Source organism: Colossoma macropomum, unplaced genomic scaffold, assembly GCF_904425465.1.
Source record: "Colossoma macropomum unplaced genomic scaffold, Colossoma_macropomum, whole genome shotgun sequence".
Classification (NCBI taxonomy): domain Eukaryota; kingdom Metazoa; phylum Chordata; class Actinopteri; order Characiformes; family Serrasalmidae; genus Colossoma; species Colossoma macropomum.
The window spans coordinates 1,507,051-1,522,692 of record NW_023494796.1 but is presented as its reverse complement, the minus strand read 5'-3'; the positions used below and the strand labels follow the sequence as shown (position 1 = coordinate 1,522,692).

At 41.5% G+C, this 15,642-nt stretch overlaps 1 protein-coding gene across 2 annotated transcripts in view; it reads right to left on the bottom strand.

Annotated features, from left to right (window-relative positions):
* Positions 1 to 15,642, bottom strand: part of dlc1 (DLC1 Rho GTPase activating protein) — a 163,177-nt gene that overhangs the window by 11,676 nt on the left and 135,859 nt on the right. For both annotated transcript variants that reach the window (XM_036583570.1, XM_036583571.1), the window contains 4 exons: positions 12,708 to 14,266; positions 9,316 to 9,495; positions 5,365 to 5,524; positions 3,519 to 3,726 (listed from right to left, as the gene is read on the bottom strand). In XM_036583570.1, the coding sequence (XP_036439463.1) occupies positions 3,519 to 3,726; positions 5,365 to 5,524; positions 9,316 to 9,495; positions 12,708 to 14,266 (2,107 nt within the window). The remainder of the gene's footprint in view (positions 1 to 3,518; positions 3,727 to 5,364; positions 5,525 to 9,315; positions 9,496 to 12,707; positions 14,267 to 15,642) is intronic.

The window sequence follows — 15,642 nt, the reverse complement described above, 5'->3', positions numbered from 1 at the left end:
ATCCATAAACATGGATCATACAGGTACAAGCATCCATTATTTGTTAGCAATATTAGCCTTATAGCTCCAGTGCAAAACTAAAGAAGCACAATTTAGCCTCCTAGCTAATTGATAACACTGGTGGGGAATTTTGCACCAAACTATCACTTTAACTATACCGATTGTTAGCACTACAAAACTGTGCCACTCTTTCCATACCCACTTCATTGAGCCAGGAGTCATATCAGCATGTTTGGGGCCAGTTTAGGGGTCAGTTTTTGTGAATAGACTCCAGTGTCCAGGCTTATTTTGGAAGGGTCCTTGTCCCCCATGGCATTCTGGGTGTCGTGCCTAAGGGAGCCCTCAAGAACTATGAAGAGAACGCTAGCGAATGCTAAATGTCAGTTATGTAAGAATAATACGACGTCTGTTATGTTGGGCTACGGGAATGAAAGACACAGCACCACAAGTGCACACAAACACATAAAGCCCCCTTGTGTAAGAGGAATGCGGAGACCTCCCCAGTCGTTGAGGTCGGCTATACATACACACGCCTGATTCTGAGAAAGAATGTTTTCAGAGGGTTGTTTTCCCCATAAATCTCGACTTTAGTACCACCACAGAAGTTCTAGTTAGGGAGTATTGATTTGTCATGGGCTGAGAATACTTAGTGCTCTCAAGAGAGTCCAAAATGAATGGAGCTCTATGGAGCTTCACAGCAATGGAATAGCATGAAATCCTGTTGTATTTTTAAGCATCACTTACAGGCCTTTGTAACAGTGCTTTGTTTATATTGATGATATTGGTGATGATATATTGTCCAGTCCATGAGCTGCTTGGCACCAATTAGCTCCCAGAAACAATAATGCTAGCTGCTCAGTGCTAGCCAGCTGCTAGTGTGCTAGTACTCAAAACCTATTCTCTGTAGAAAAGTAGATATTAGTGAGTTTTTGTTTACTTTTATGCAATACATCTGTCTGCTTTCTCATAATAAAAGTTCCTGAGTCAATGACTAAAAACATATTTAGCATATTAGCCTATTTAACTGACTAGGTTCACTACCTTTCATTCATTCAGAGCTCACTATTGTAGCAACAGTAATGCTAATGGCTCAAATCTAGCCTAGCTAATGGAGTATAACTGCCCAAAACCTATTCGCTGCAGAAAAGTGGAAAGATATCAGAAAATTTTGAGTAAGTTTTACGTAATTACATCCTTTCACTCCAGTGAACGAGGAGAAATATATACAGGCTCTGTATGTTAGCATACAGCTGTTTAGCTCCATTCACAGCCATTTCTCAGGGCTCTCCTGTGTATCTTTTTGCTTTTTGCGGTCGTGTTTTCGGCAAACTGAATTATTTATATTGATGTCAATGAGCGTAACCTGCTTTACAAAGCAAATGAGCTGAATTAGCATGCTAATTAGCACAAAGTAGCAATAACGCTAGCATGGTACTGCCCCAAGCTTTTTGCTGTCGAAAAATGTAGACACCAGTGAATTTTCATTGTCCTTAATGTACATTCATTTGCTTTCTAAAAATGAAAGGAAGCTCCTGAATGAACGGCTAGAAACGTATTTAGCATATTAGCATTTTAGCTCCAGTCTCCAAGGGCTCCCTCACACGTCCTCCAGTCGTGTTTTTGATATACTGCCTTGTTTATCGCTGTTGTCAGATGAAAACCTCGCATCTCCGTTTTTGTCATTTTTCAGTTTTTGACATAATTTTGAAATGCCTGCTGCCCTTTACATTGGACGCAAATTTCATGAAGAAAGGACTAAAAGAAATGGTGCGAAATGACTTGGAAAAGAAGTCTGGTTCCATTGACTTCCATTAAGAGTAAAGTGTGTTTTTTCCCTCTCCTGTAAAGTTACCATTTTGGAGATACGAGGTTTTCTTCTGAGAACAGCGCTAATGTTGATGATGTCAGTAAGCGTAAACTGCTTTACCAAGCCAATGAGCTAAATCAGCTTGCCAACCAATTAGCACTAAGTAGCTAAGAAGCTAGCATGCTGCTTGCAAAAGCCTATTTACTGAAGAAGAACAGAAAGAGACTAGTACATTTTAATACATTATTTTAAGTAACATATCCTTCAACTTTCCCGAAATGAGAGAAAGTTCCTGAGTGAATGATCAGACAAATATTTAGCACATTAGCATTCTTCGCTGTTTAGCTGTATTCACTGAAGGCTCGTGTGCGCCCTTTAGACTTTGCCATGTTCTTTGGTATATTGGAATGAACATGGAGTTGGCCGGCTTTAGTAGAACTCCACTTGGAAACAGTCTTTGAGCTGGACAGAAAAGGCTTGTTGTTAAAAAGCTGTTTTCCATGTTGTCAGCCTCGGAGGTTTGGTCATTTCTGAATGACGTGACCTTTGAAACTCACAGAATGATCTAACCGCTGAGTACAAAACATCAAACTTCAATAGGAACCTGTGTTCGCTCATGTATTTCTCTATGTACCACATGCCACTTGAAATGGCTGGTGAATATGGAAGAAATGCACAAACATCTAACCACTAGTGACTAAGCGGCTGATGTACAGCTGTCGCTGCGCAGTGGAGACACCCTGGCTCGTATGAGTGACTGTTTGTGTGTGCGTATGTATGTGTGGTGAGCTCACACACTAGGTTATTGGTGAGTAGGACAGTAATTCGTAGCTGCCAACGTGTCATCCAACAGCTATTTCCTCTCATACGTCTGCTTGTTTTGCTTTCGCGCTCTTGCACAACTGTTCATACCAAGGACATTTACTGATGTCTACAACCTTAAGTATGTGGGTGTGTGAATGTCAGTGCCATTTATGAAACATCTAGTGTTTTAGGTGCCAAACAAAATAGCCAGAAGTGAGTAGAGTAGCGCGAATCCCTACTCCAATAACAGAATGGTGACTTTAGCAGTGTGATACCAGTAAAATTCAAAGCACTTTGATTCATTTCCAGTCAAAACAGACATTCCCCTTTTTTATCTCCTCAGTGGTTGGTATGCAGTAGTAGGTAACACCCCTGCTTTCTACGCTGTAGACTGGGGTACAGTCCCCTGCCTGGGTAAGCACCCTACACTATACCACTAAGAGACCTTGGGCTAGACTCCTAACACTACCTTCGCCTGTAAAATGATGAAACTTTAAGTCGCTCTGGATAAAAGCGATTGCCAAATGCCATAAATGTAAATGTGGAAGGATGGACAGAAACACCTGTGGATGTTTTCAGATCTGAAGCAGCTTGATTTTCTCCTCTCTCTCAGAGATGAAAGCTTTAAGTGCTGTTTATCTGATGGGGACAGTTTTGGTGTCTACCAGGTCTTCCAGGTGGTTGTTAGGAATTCCCATTTTCTCTTCCTCTTTTTTGTATCATTTTTTTTTAGCTTAAACTTCTGTGTACATGGGTTATTTTATCTTTAAACTCCTCATAAATGTCTCCCGAAAAATAAATATCTCATATTTAATAACCATTTTGACTGGAAATTAAATAAATGATATATATATATAATATATATATATATATATATATATATATGAGCGTGTGTGTATTTTCTTACATTGATAAATCTGCAGGAATGTATCAGTGAGCTTGCTGGTGAACAGAGGCTCCGGCAGGTCTCTGAAGTACTGCTTTAGCATGTCTGCTACGTCATAGGCCGACTGGCCTTCGTAACTGACCCCACACCCATCTGTCCCGCATGACTCGTTCATCTGCCGCAGTGCCTGGATCCGTGATTTAACTCCCGATTTCCTGAAAAGTCCCACCTGTACGGGGAGATAGAGGGAAAATTACAGAGGAACGATGGTAATTAATCAGTTAAACTATGTAACATCACAGACGGAAGTGCTCTCAATAGAAACACTGGCATTCTGCTAAATAGAGCTATTTAGATCCCACTTACCAACACCACACCTGACTGGCTGAAATGCATTACCAAGAGCACAAAATCCACTAAATAACTTTTTAATGAGCAATTAGCAGCAATTAAGAAGGCATAATGATTGCTATTCAATATTTTCCAGTATTTCATTCATTATTATTATTGATTGTTGATTGTTATCTAGTTGTTGCAGGGAAAACAACAGCTTTGCTCTTTACATAGTGTTAAAATTTCACAGTGAATGGACCAATAGAGATGCTCCAAAATGTTTGTTACATTAACATATGATAATTAAATAAATAACATTTGTTTATAGCTTTAAATATATCTATTAAGCATTTAACTTAAATATTAAATATTTAAGATGTTTTATGCTGCTGGCAACATCTTAGAATTGAAAAGCTCTGACAGTAAAAAATAGACATATTTTTTTTGACACTGTGACTTTTATCTTTATTTACAATGTATAGAACTTTATAAGCATTTTTAAGTTATGTAGTTCATATTTTGTTCGGATTTTTACTCTTATTTCTCAGTGTGTGAAAAATGTGCGTACAGTTGTATACAAACGTTTGAACACCCCAGTAAAATTTTCTTAAAATATGGCATTTTTATGCAAAATTTTGTGCGCAATTTTGAATTATTTGTTGAGTTATATATACAGAAAAAAAAATACAAAAAAAAAGTGCCATAACCTTCGCACAAGCAACATTTTATGTTTTATTTTTTTTTTCTAATATGTTAAAATAAAATAAAATAAAATAAAAAAATCATTGTGCATTAAAATGTGGAGTGTGTTTTCTATAGATCAGTGGTCTGGACCTGGAGGACCCCCTGCCCTGCACATTTTAGTGTTTACTGTGCTCCCAACACACCTGACCAACGAATCCGCTAATTTAACGGGCCCTTCCTGAATTAAAGTGGGTGTGTTTTGGCAGGAAAATCCAAGAATGTGCAGGGAAGGGGGTCCTCCAGGACCAGTTTTGGGAACCACTGCTGTTAACTTCTATCATTTGACCAGAGGCACCTTTTGCATACAACTGGACATTAAAAGTTAAGAACGCATTTTCTCTTCTCAAGTAAAGCAACTTTTTTGCATGTAAAGTTGAAAGACTTCCAGTCAAACCTTCCTCCTGGTTGATTTTATGTTTATTGAAAATTGAACCTATTTTGGAAGTTGCATATAATAATAATAATAATAATAATAATGAGTAATATTCAAATTTATAAGCCGCACTAAAGAGTTCAAGTGCTAAAAATGAACCAGTGTTCTTTCCTTCTCTCAGTGCTGACAGCCAGCTGATGGATCGGTCTGTGGGATTTAGAAAATCCAAACACAGGAAAGAGAGACTTAAACCACTCAGTGAGAACTCCGCGTGTGGACTTATATAACCCTGCATTGTATACTAAACAAAAAAGCTAAAAATATGAGCATTACGCAATTTATAAACTGTTCTTTCCACAGTATGACCCGTCCCGCTCACACAAACTGTCATTTTGAAAGTGAACAATGTCCACGCACCTGGTCCAGGCAGTGGTTGCGGAGGTAGCGCATGGCCTGCTGGATGCCCTGTGGGAGGGGCTGACCACTCCTCTGAACGTTCACCTGCAGTGGGACGCCAAATACACTCCGGTCCTTGAAGTCCCGCACCTTCGTCCGCTTCATAAACTTCGGCACGGCCCTGAAAAAACACAAGCACGCAAACGGACCCTGGTTAAAAACTAGACCATATATAATACACTCATTCTACAACGTCAGAAAAAAAGGTACTGTAAAGGTACATTTTTGTTTAGCAAGACGCAAACAATGTAAAAGGTCAACAATGGTCTTAAAGTCCAGCTGGGTACCTTAAATGAGTTTTAAAAGTGCACTACATTCACTTGAAATGAGCTTTTTAGTTCATAACCTGACATTCCTTAAACACAAACATGAAACTAGAAGGGAAAAAAAAAACGTGAATGAACTTTAAGTTGGCTTGACAAAGGCCAGTTGCTACGGTGTTGCTAATATCCCAGGTGGTTGCTAAGATGTTGCTAGGCTGCTGCTATGGTATCCTTGGTGGTTGCTAAGATGTTGCTAGGCCACTACTATGGTATCGCAAATGGTTGCTAAGATGTTGGGCCACTGCTACGGTATATCAGGTGGTTGCTAAGATGTTGCTGGGCCACTGCTATGGTATCTCAGATGGTTGCTAAGATGTTGCTGGGCCACTGCTATGGTATCTCAGATGGTTGCTAAGATGTTGCCAGGCAATTGCTATGGTATCTCAGGTGGATGCTAAGATGTTGCTAGATCATTGCTATAGTATGTCAGGTGGTTGCTAAGGTGTTGCTAGGCCATTGCTAAAGTATCCCAGGTGGTTGCTAAGATGTTGTTAGGCCACAGCTATGGTATCTCAGGTGGATGCTAAGATGTTGCTAGGCCATTGCTATGGTATCTCAGGTGGTTGCTAAGATGTTGCTAGGCCATTGCTAAGGTATCCCAGATGGTTGCTAAGATGTTGCTAGGCCATTGCTATGGTATCTCAGGTGGTTGCTAAGATGTTGCTAGGCCACTGCTATACTATCCCATGTAGTTGCTAGGCTGCTGCTATGGTATCCCAGATGGTTGCTAAGATGTTGCTAGGCCATTGCTATGGTATCTCAGGTGGTTGCTAAGATGTTGCTGGGCCACTGCTATGCTATCCCAGGTGGTTGCTAGGCTGCTGCTATGGTGTCCCAGCTGGTTGCTAAGATGTTGCTCGGCCACTGCTACTATATCCCAGGTGGTTGTTAACGTGTTGCTAGGCCATTGCTATGGTATCCCAGGTGGCTGCTAACGTGTTGCTAGGCCATTTCTGTGTCATACCAGAAGTCGTTGCTAGGCCATTGCTGTAGTAACCCAAGTGACAAACAAACACCAAAAACATCCATCTGCCAGTAGTCTGATGTCCAGAAACTGACCAGTATTTTGAATGAAATGGATATTAAAACACACTATATATACAGAATCGGTTAAAAACCGAGACTGACTCTGAGTTACATTTGACCCTACAGACTTTCTGTCACGCACACAGGCCAGTGACGTTCTTTAACTGTTATGCAAGTGGGGCCACTGAGTTTTCTGCACTGGATCTCAACTACAGTCCACTAATAAACGAGTGACGTCATAAGAACATGAATACGAAGAGATTTACTGCTTTCAGCACATGAAGCCCAAAATCTACTGAATAACTCAATCATATCCAATGTGCTTAGCTCATTTTTCTTATTTAAGGCTATGAAAAAACACAGCTGCAGCCAAATATGTAGACTCATAATGGAATGTGCGAGTGCTTACAGGAGGCTGGTATGTGGTTTTTAATACATTTTAAGGACAAAAATGTTCTCACTGAAGGACAGTCCAAGAAAAACAGTTCTAACCTACAGAGCCAGCAAAATGCTCCTGACATTTTGACGGAAAGCACATATTGATACTACATGTAGATGCTTATGTATATATAACACATATAGAATATATTATTATTACATTTAAGGCCAGTTTCCCAGACCCAGACTAAGCTTGAGGCTAGACTAAAACGAATTTCCAATGGTAATTCACTACTACACAAAAAATTTAGTCCAAGAATAGGCTTAATCCATGTCTTGGAAACTGGCACATAAGTTAATTACATATACATATATATATATAATACATATCACATATAGGGCCAGATTCCCAGATTGAGCCTAAGACTACACTGAAAAGAATTCCCAATGGTAATTCTCCATTGACACCAGAATTTAGTCCCACACCAGGTTAAATCCATATCTGAGAAACCAGCACATAGTTATTTACATACGTATAATACATGTGGGACATATTATTATTGCATATAATACTTTTTTTGTCGGTTTTGTTTGTTGATTGCTCATTTGTTGATTTATCTATTAGTTTTCCCACAAGTCACACAAGATAAATCATTTTTATCAAGAGAGGCATCAATGGAAAATGCTGTATTTGAGCAAGAGGGCTACAGTGGCAGAACTGCGCACTGCGGCTGGGCTTCAGCCTGAAACTGTGGATGGTTCAAACGTTATCACATTATCACATTATTAACACATTAACTTTGACACCACTAATCTGTAACACATACCAGGCATGCATATGTTCTGACGTCTAATAAAAACAAACTTGTGCGTATCTATGTCTGCGTGTAAAGGAAACTTCTCGAGGCTGAGGGCAGCTGAAATCTGTTTCCACCTCCCTCAGAAAGAGGATAAACAGAAAGAGATTAGACAATGGATCCAAACTCGCACACACACAGCCTTGAACTTCCGCACTCCGGCTGTTTGTCTCTCAGACTGTTAGACTTGTTGCTGGTGTTTGCTAAACAGGCATTAGCCCGCTGCCCAGTGTGGTGTGTAATGGTTTCGTAACTCAACTCATTAATGTGTGGATCAGTATGAGCTTTGCCACCACAAGGATGTACAGTTCTTTCATGAAAACACAAGAAAGCTTTCAAAATACTAAGCTGATTGCCTTTCACAATGTGAATCCAAGCATACTGTTCATTTTTGTGGTCTCTTGTTGGGGTTAGTATACATTTCTTGGCTGCTTTGTTAGAAACCCCTCCCTTGTAACTCTGTAGAGTCTCTGTAAAGAATGTAGACCATCTGTTTGCATTTAAGTTCATGGCATTTGGCCCACACTCTTATCTAAAGCGACTTACAGTTTAAATTATGTTTCAGAAATAGGCGAATATAGGGTTAGGAGTCTTGTCCAAGGACTCTTATTGGTGCGGCATGGTTGCCCGGGGTTGGAATTGAACTCCATCTACTGTGTGGAGATACACCGATTTGTTCATGCACAGTTTGTGTTAGCCAACCTGTAGCCCAGTGGTGCCCAATCCTGGTTCTAGAGACCCCCCTGCAGAGTTTAGCTTCAACCCTTGGATCTGAACTCTATAAGATAGTAGATCTCCAGGACCAGGATTGAACATCCAGTTCCCTCATCTAATGCTCTGAATTACATTCATGAAAGCCTTGCTAATTAGCTGATGAGAATCAGGTGTGTTCAATGAGGCAGAACACTGAAGTCTGCAGTGCTGGGGCCTGCAAGGACTGGAGTCTTACACATGCCCTTCAACAATGGTCCGTTTCTGACCACAGAGCTTTTGACGGGCTAATTTTGGATCAACCTTGCAGTGTCCAGTTCAATCCCTGGCGATGCCATCCATGGCCAGGATTGTGAAAGATCATAACTGACCTTGCTATCACTTGGTGGGCAGGATGGTCTCCCCCCCATCACTTAGTGTGATGCAAGCCATTGCAGGCATCTGTTAGCTGATGTAACAGTATTGGCAGTTAGTGTTCTACTCCAAGCGTGTTGAGCTGTCTGGTGATGTTGCATCGGCGACAGTTTGAGAAGATGCCCTGGATCTATCACTGACCAGTGCTGGAACTTATCAACTTAAGTTGTGTTTGTAGGTGGGTGTGTTTGTGTCAGACTCACCAGCTGAAGCCGTGTTTGTTGGTGGGTGTATGTTTCTCCAGCAGTGCCGTGAGCGTCAGCAGGCTGAATTTCTGCAGCAGGTTCATTTGCAGGACAGACTGGCAGCCCACCTGTAGCAGAGACGATGTCACACTCGGCCTATGGGAACTCTGGAAACTGGGCCAGCGCAGCTTCTGAGGCCTATAAACAACATGTCAACAAATACAGTTAGCCCTCCTAGCTAGCCCCCCCCCACACCTTGAAATGCTTGTTCTTACATCTTGTTCAATTGTTGATTCGTAGCTCATGGAAACAAGCAGAGAAATTGTGCTGAAAGCAAAGTGATGAAAAGTGAATGTGCTTTTTAACAGAAAGAAAAAAACGTCCGAACATTTTTGACACGTTCTTGATTCATTTTCCCCCAATCAAAATGGAAAAAATGGACTCTCAAACTTGGATCTAGGTTTCTTCTCCAAGTCTTGGTTAAGCATCAAATTGCCTTGAGTTCCTTTCCATTTTGGCCCAGTCTTAAACTAACTTTGTGCTTCATGTCAGAGCTGAACACAGTGTTGTCATTCCCACATTCCAGGATGACAACTGTAAGGTGTCTGGTTTGACGTGATGGAACACTGGGACAGCAACAAAACCAGCAGACCTCAATCCCAATTCTCAATCTGGAACAGCAGGTGAAATGCAGAAATAGACACACAGGAACTCTGAAATATGCACTCAGGGAAGTTCAGGGAAGAGTGAACTAGAATGGACAGGAACTAGAATAGATGTGAACGAGCAGTCTGGCTCACAACATTCAGCGTTCAAGCCTGAAAAAATTTGACATGCTAGACTTCTTGAGGGACAAAAGCCTGAAGCTTTATTTCTAGAAATGAATCCCATTTCAATAAAATTTAAATACTGGCCAAAAAATATCAATTACACATTTCGGGTTAAAATATTGCTAAAAAAATAATAAAATCCATCATTAACCAGTTTGGCTGTAAGGGAATCAAAATGGGAATTGCACCAAAATTTTGGCCAAAAATGGTCAAAAAACACTTTCTGATTTCTAATCTAACACAACGAATCTACTGAATGATCATGAAAATATGAAACAAGGATTAAAAACGTCTTTTTTTTTGTCAGTGCAGACATGTTCAAACAGTTTGAGCAGCAGCAGATCAACACTGGGGAAAACCTACCCTTAGTTAGGAAACGTAATTGTACAATAGTCCATTGTAATTGTATTTGTTTAAGGTTGTATTGACTCCACACAGCCTCTCTTGTCTCCAGGTATTTTTTTTTACTTTTCTATTTTAAAACATTTGAAATGGTTGAAAGTTCACATTTAGACCTTAAAACCACCTCAAAAAACTTTGAGGGTGTGTTTACATTTACATTTGATGAACAGCAATTTTACCTGCTTAGTACCTTTTTTTTCAGGGACGTTGGATTTCATAATACATTCTGTAACACAACGTATACTGTATTTCTCTATTGTCAGCTCAATTTTGTCCAATTTTGTATTAAAATCAGATTTCATCAATAATAAAAGTGCATTTTCCTTACTACCATGTAGTTTTTAAGTTTAGTACATACAACAGTTTTCAGTTTCGGTTTTTGTCCAGGTGCATTTTGAATTTTGGTTCCCGTGCCCCAGTAAGAATCCATGACTGGTGCATCCCTAACAATAATAACTCTTCTAAGGGTTAAAAACTGGTGAATATCTCAACTCTTTTTACTGTAAATATCACAAATTGCATAAAATATCGCGCACTGATTACACAAACGCATTTGCTGACATACAGTCACAAACAAATTTAAACACATTCCTACACACCCAGGTTAACACCTTGTACTATCAGTGGTACAAAAGCTAAGCATGCATGGACTCAGCAATGTGGACACACATTCAACCAAATGATACATGCGCACACACACCCACACCCTCTTCAGACAAGTGGGATTAATTAAGATCTCATTATAGAGGGTGTGTGTGTGCTGGGAGGGTTTATGGAATCCCTGCTGATTCCCCTGGGATGCCGTATCCCAAAGAGACGAGAGTGCTACATTCAAAGGCTTGGTTATGTAAGGAGAGCTGTGCTGACATGCACTTTCTTACTCTCTCTTTTTCCCGTTTTACCCATTTCTGTTCCTTTCTACTCCTTTATTTTCATTTCGATGCCCTAATCCTACATGATCCTCAGTCATATTATGGCAAACAGTGGAAAAGGGCAACTACAAGAGGAGACCTGAATTCTACCTCTGCGTATCTCCCGACATGCGGAAATCATGCACTGATGCTAACACACCTGTTTGTTACACTGACGTATGCATTAGGGAGACAAGTTGCAACTACCAAACCAGAATTTAATGAAGGAGACACCTAGAAACAGCAAACCAGGGAAAGTAGCAGAGAGAGAATGGACAGATGTGGTAAAGTAAGCATTATAGGGGGACATTATAACTAATAGGGGGACATTATAAAGCATAATCGGGGGACATTATAACTACCTCGGAATGCACTTCTTAAGCCTTAATATGTGAAATAACCCTCTGTCGCACAATGTTGCCTCAGGGCAACATACACACTTTCCTGACTTTACAATAATATTATACATGTTTAACGACAATGACAGGGTTAACAATAAAGGGATTGATTTGAGTACGTCGATAAAAAGCATGTAGGTGGTCATACTATCTCTTAGTGGACACTTTTAAATGTATTTTTTAACATTCAATATAATTTTTGTGTTATGAGAATTTGCAGAAATATGTTGCCTAGAAGCAACATATTCGATTTGAATTTAATAATCAGGTCCACTTTGTGCAAAAAAGTGAATTGAATATTTTTTTTAAAAATTGCTCTCATGTGTGCAGTAGAGGGTAAAGCACATCCTTTCCTGAGGACTTTTGGGCATCATACATCTTTTGCACAATATTGCAGGTGTCTGTTATTTTACCTTTATTAAATATTATTTATTGCTTAATAAAGTAGTAATGAACAGTCAGTTCACTACCAGTTACTGGAGTTAAGGCTTTGTAAGGGCACTATTAGGTCTGACAATCTCCCTCCAAGAATTTTTAATGTTTCTAAGAGGGGCCATGTAAATGCTTGGAATGTTAAACCTCCTGAGCAAACTGGTCCTCAACCAGCTTTGTTTACCTGAGTTATTTTTGCCTACATGCACTTTGTTTAGTTTTGAGTCCCGAATCCAAAGCTACACTCAACCTAACAGGGTTTGCTCGATGCACAGCACCAACAATTTGCACATTTTAGAAATCTGTAGATTTTTGAGATTTTATGCGAGTCTTTGTGAGCTACGTTTATCCATAAACTCCTTCTCCTCTACTTTAAATTTATTGATGTATATCTTCACAGAAGCAAAAGCTTGTACTAAGATGTGTTAGCATCTAACCTGTTGGTACGAGTGAGTGATGCACCCACACCAGAATCTCGTCTCTCTCTGGCGCTGAGTGAGTCATCCTGTTCACCTAGCGGACTCTCCTGGTCACTTCCGTTCTCTGCCTCCTCCAAACGGTTTTGCAACGGGGATGACGGACAAGGGGAAGCAGAATCCAGAGCTGAATCAGAGTCCCCTTCCTCTTCTTCCTCCTCTTCTTCATCCCCTGGCCCTGATTCTGACCAAGCGCTGACCAATCGCTGCAAGTCACTAACTTGTTCAAGCACCTCTTCCATCTTTGGCTCTTCTTCTCCTTCTGGTTCATCCTCCTCCTCCTCATCTGCCATTTCAGGGAAGGGCACGTTGTCGTACAAACTCAACCGACTGTCTAATGAGGTGGAGGAGCCTCGACGGGGTGCCCGGCGGTTTGCATTGTCAACCCGATGGCAGGGTCTGCCGTCGGCAAGTGCTTTGGGGAAGGTGCCGGGCTTGTGACCTTCAGGCAAGAAGAAGTAAATCACCCCACTTTTGTCCTCCATTCTCTCGTCTTCTGTGTGCCTCTCTTCCAACCTTTTGTGGTTTCGTTGGTTCTTCTCAGCAGTCGTGTTAGGTTCTATTCTTCTTCCTCGATTCTGGTTGTCCAGGTTCTTATTTTCCTGCACCAAAACCAGGCTGAAGGGGTCAAAACCTTCCAGGTACATCCCAGCCCGCTTGGTCGAGCCAGCTGCTGTGCTGTGGCTCCGTGCCCTTGTAACCGGACTGGGAGTACTCACGGCACTGCCGCTGCTGGTTTCTGATTGGCTGCTTCCTGTGCTTCCACTGCTTGTCTGGGTGGAGTAAGAGATGCTGCGGTTGCGGTTCCCATTGCAGTCTAGAGTAGCAATATCAACGCAGTTTAACTGACGCAGCTTGTCCTCATCGAAGCCTTCCTTCAACACCGGCCCACTGATCTCCAGTCTTCCCTGGCCAGCTGTACCCTTCTTCTTGCGTTTTGAAGCTGTACTGCTACTTCGCAGTCGCAGGCTCTCCATACGCTTTAGGAAGCTCTTGGCTCTTGAACGCGTGCTTTTACTGCCTCCACTACTTCCTGAGATGGTTTTGGCCTCAAATGGAAAGCTTCCATGTTCCAGTGGAGAGGGAAGCCCCTCAGAAAGAGAGTCCTCATTAGCTCCAGATGTCCCTGAAGAGCAGATGCTAGCAACTGAGCTAGCACGGGTAGTGGAGGCTGTAGCAACATTAGAAGTGGTGGTAGCAGGGCTGGAGGGGACAGTAGTGCTACGCGAGCCTCCACGGCCACCACTTCCAGCACTGTGCAAGGATCCCACCTCTGGCTGCTCGCTAAGATCAGTTAGCACGCTCTCAGCACTAGCGCTAACACCCTCCCGTAACAAGGGGCCTCCAGGCAGATGCTTATCCTGGGAGGCAAGGAAGGGTGGGGCAGACATGACATCCCCTGCTGGAGGGGAGAAGACGTCCAGGTCCAGCTGATCCAGCCGAGACCACCGCTTGCTATCCCTCTGGAAGGTCCAGCGACCACTGATGGCACAAGGTTCATCATCATCTGAGTCCTCGCTCTGAAAAAAAAACATTGAGAACATTGAGGCCAGATGAACATCAACAATTATTCTATTCTCATAGCAATTTTATGAATTTGACAAGAGATGGGCTAAGGCAAAAATAAGAAATATAAGAGAACATAAATGTCTGTCACAGACTTTTAACTCATCTAACATGACATCAGTGTCTTTTGGAACACGAAAATCCTACTTTAAAACCATGTTCAGTGATCCAAGTCATCCTCAGTACCTTCTTCTATCACTTTAGCGGCAGCATAGCAAGAGAAGGTCTGTGGATGTGATATAATTTCTGTGTGGTCTGAAGCAACTGGAACAGTTTGAAACTTAATTGGTTTCATAAAGTGTTACCCCAAAGAGGCCGACCAGGGGCCAGCTCAAGGATCATCCGGCCAACAACATAACCTCCCCCTACTGTCTGCTCGACCAGATGATCTGGCCAATTTGAAGACCACTGAGGGGGAAAGCTGTTACTGTGACTGGCTTAGCCATGTCACAAGAGTCAAATGTCCACCATTCCTTCTCCAGGCTTTACTCTGGGTAATCTATTCCCCACCTCAGGGGATCATGGGGTGGGGGTTTCAGGGGGGTCGCCCTCCAGCTGGGTATCTGGATAGGTCTTGTTCCCTCCCCCATTAGAACCCAACACCACTAGACGACATAAAGCACTACTATACTAAAGTAGTACCCTGGTCAGATCAAAACTTAGGTTCAGTAGATTTCCTTCAAAGTTAAGGAAAGATCCAGCAAGTACATTTGAGGTTCTAGGACGTTTCAACTGTACATAGTTCTAGTCTACTAAATCCTTCAAACTGAATCAGATTTACTGACTCTAAAACTTACAAAATCTCTCTTAATTTTAGGTTTTTAGTTGTATAAAATCTCCTCTGATTCCATAATTAGACTTGTGACAATCTCTTTTAATTTCACACTTTGAGCTTTGTAGATTTTGAGTTATTCATTTGTGTTTAATTCCAGGTTGACACTAGATGTAGAATCCCTCTTGTTTCACCATGTTGATTCCTAATCTGGAGAAGGTCTGTTGATCTGTTGATCTTCCCTGGCTTTTTCCAGCCAGCCCCATCAGATGGGTCTTCTTCATAGCGGATAAGAATGACGGCAGCAAAAGTTCGTAAAACTCAGCGCGGTCGTTATTTTACAGCCCCTGAGGGTAAGCCTTTGATCAGAGCAAGCAAGGACCCGAAAAGGTACCCTCTATTCCTGACTGCGTGAAAATCTTCCCATAGTCTCAAACCACAGGGTTCAGGGAGACCGACTTGGGACACACTGAATTAACCTTTTGTACCCAACACTCATTTTTCTTTTATTTCAATTTAGGACCTATTGTCCAGAAACTATGGGTTATTCTGTAACCA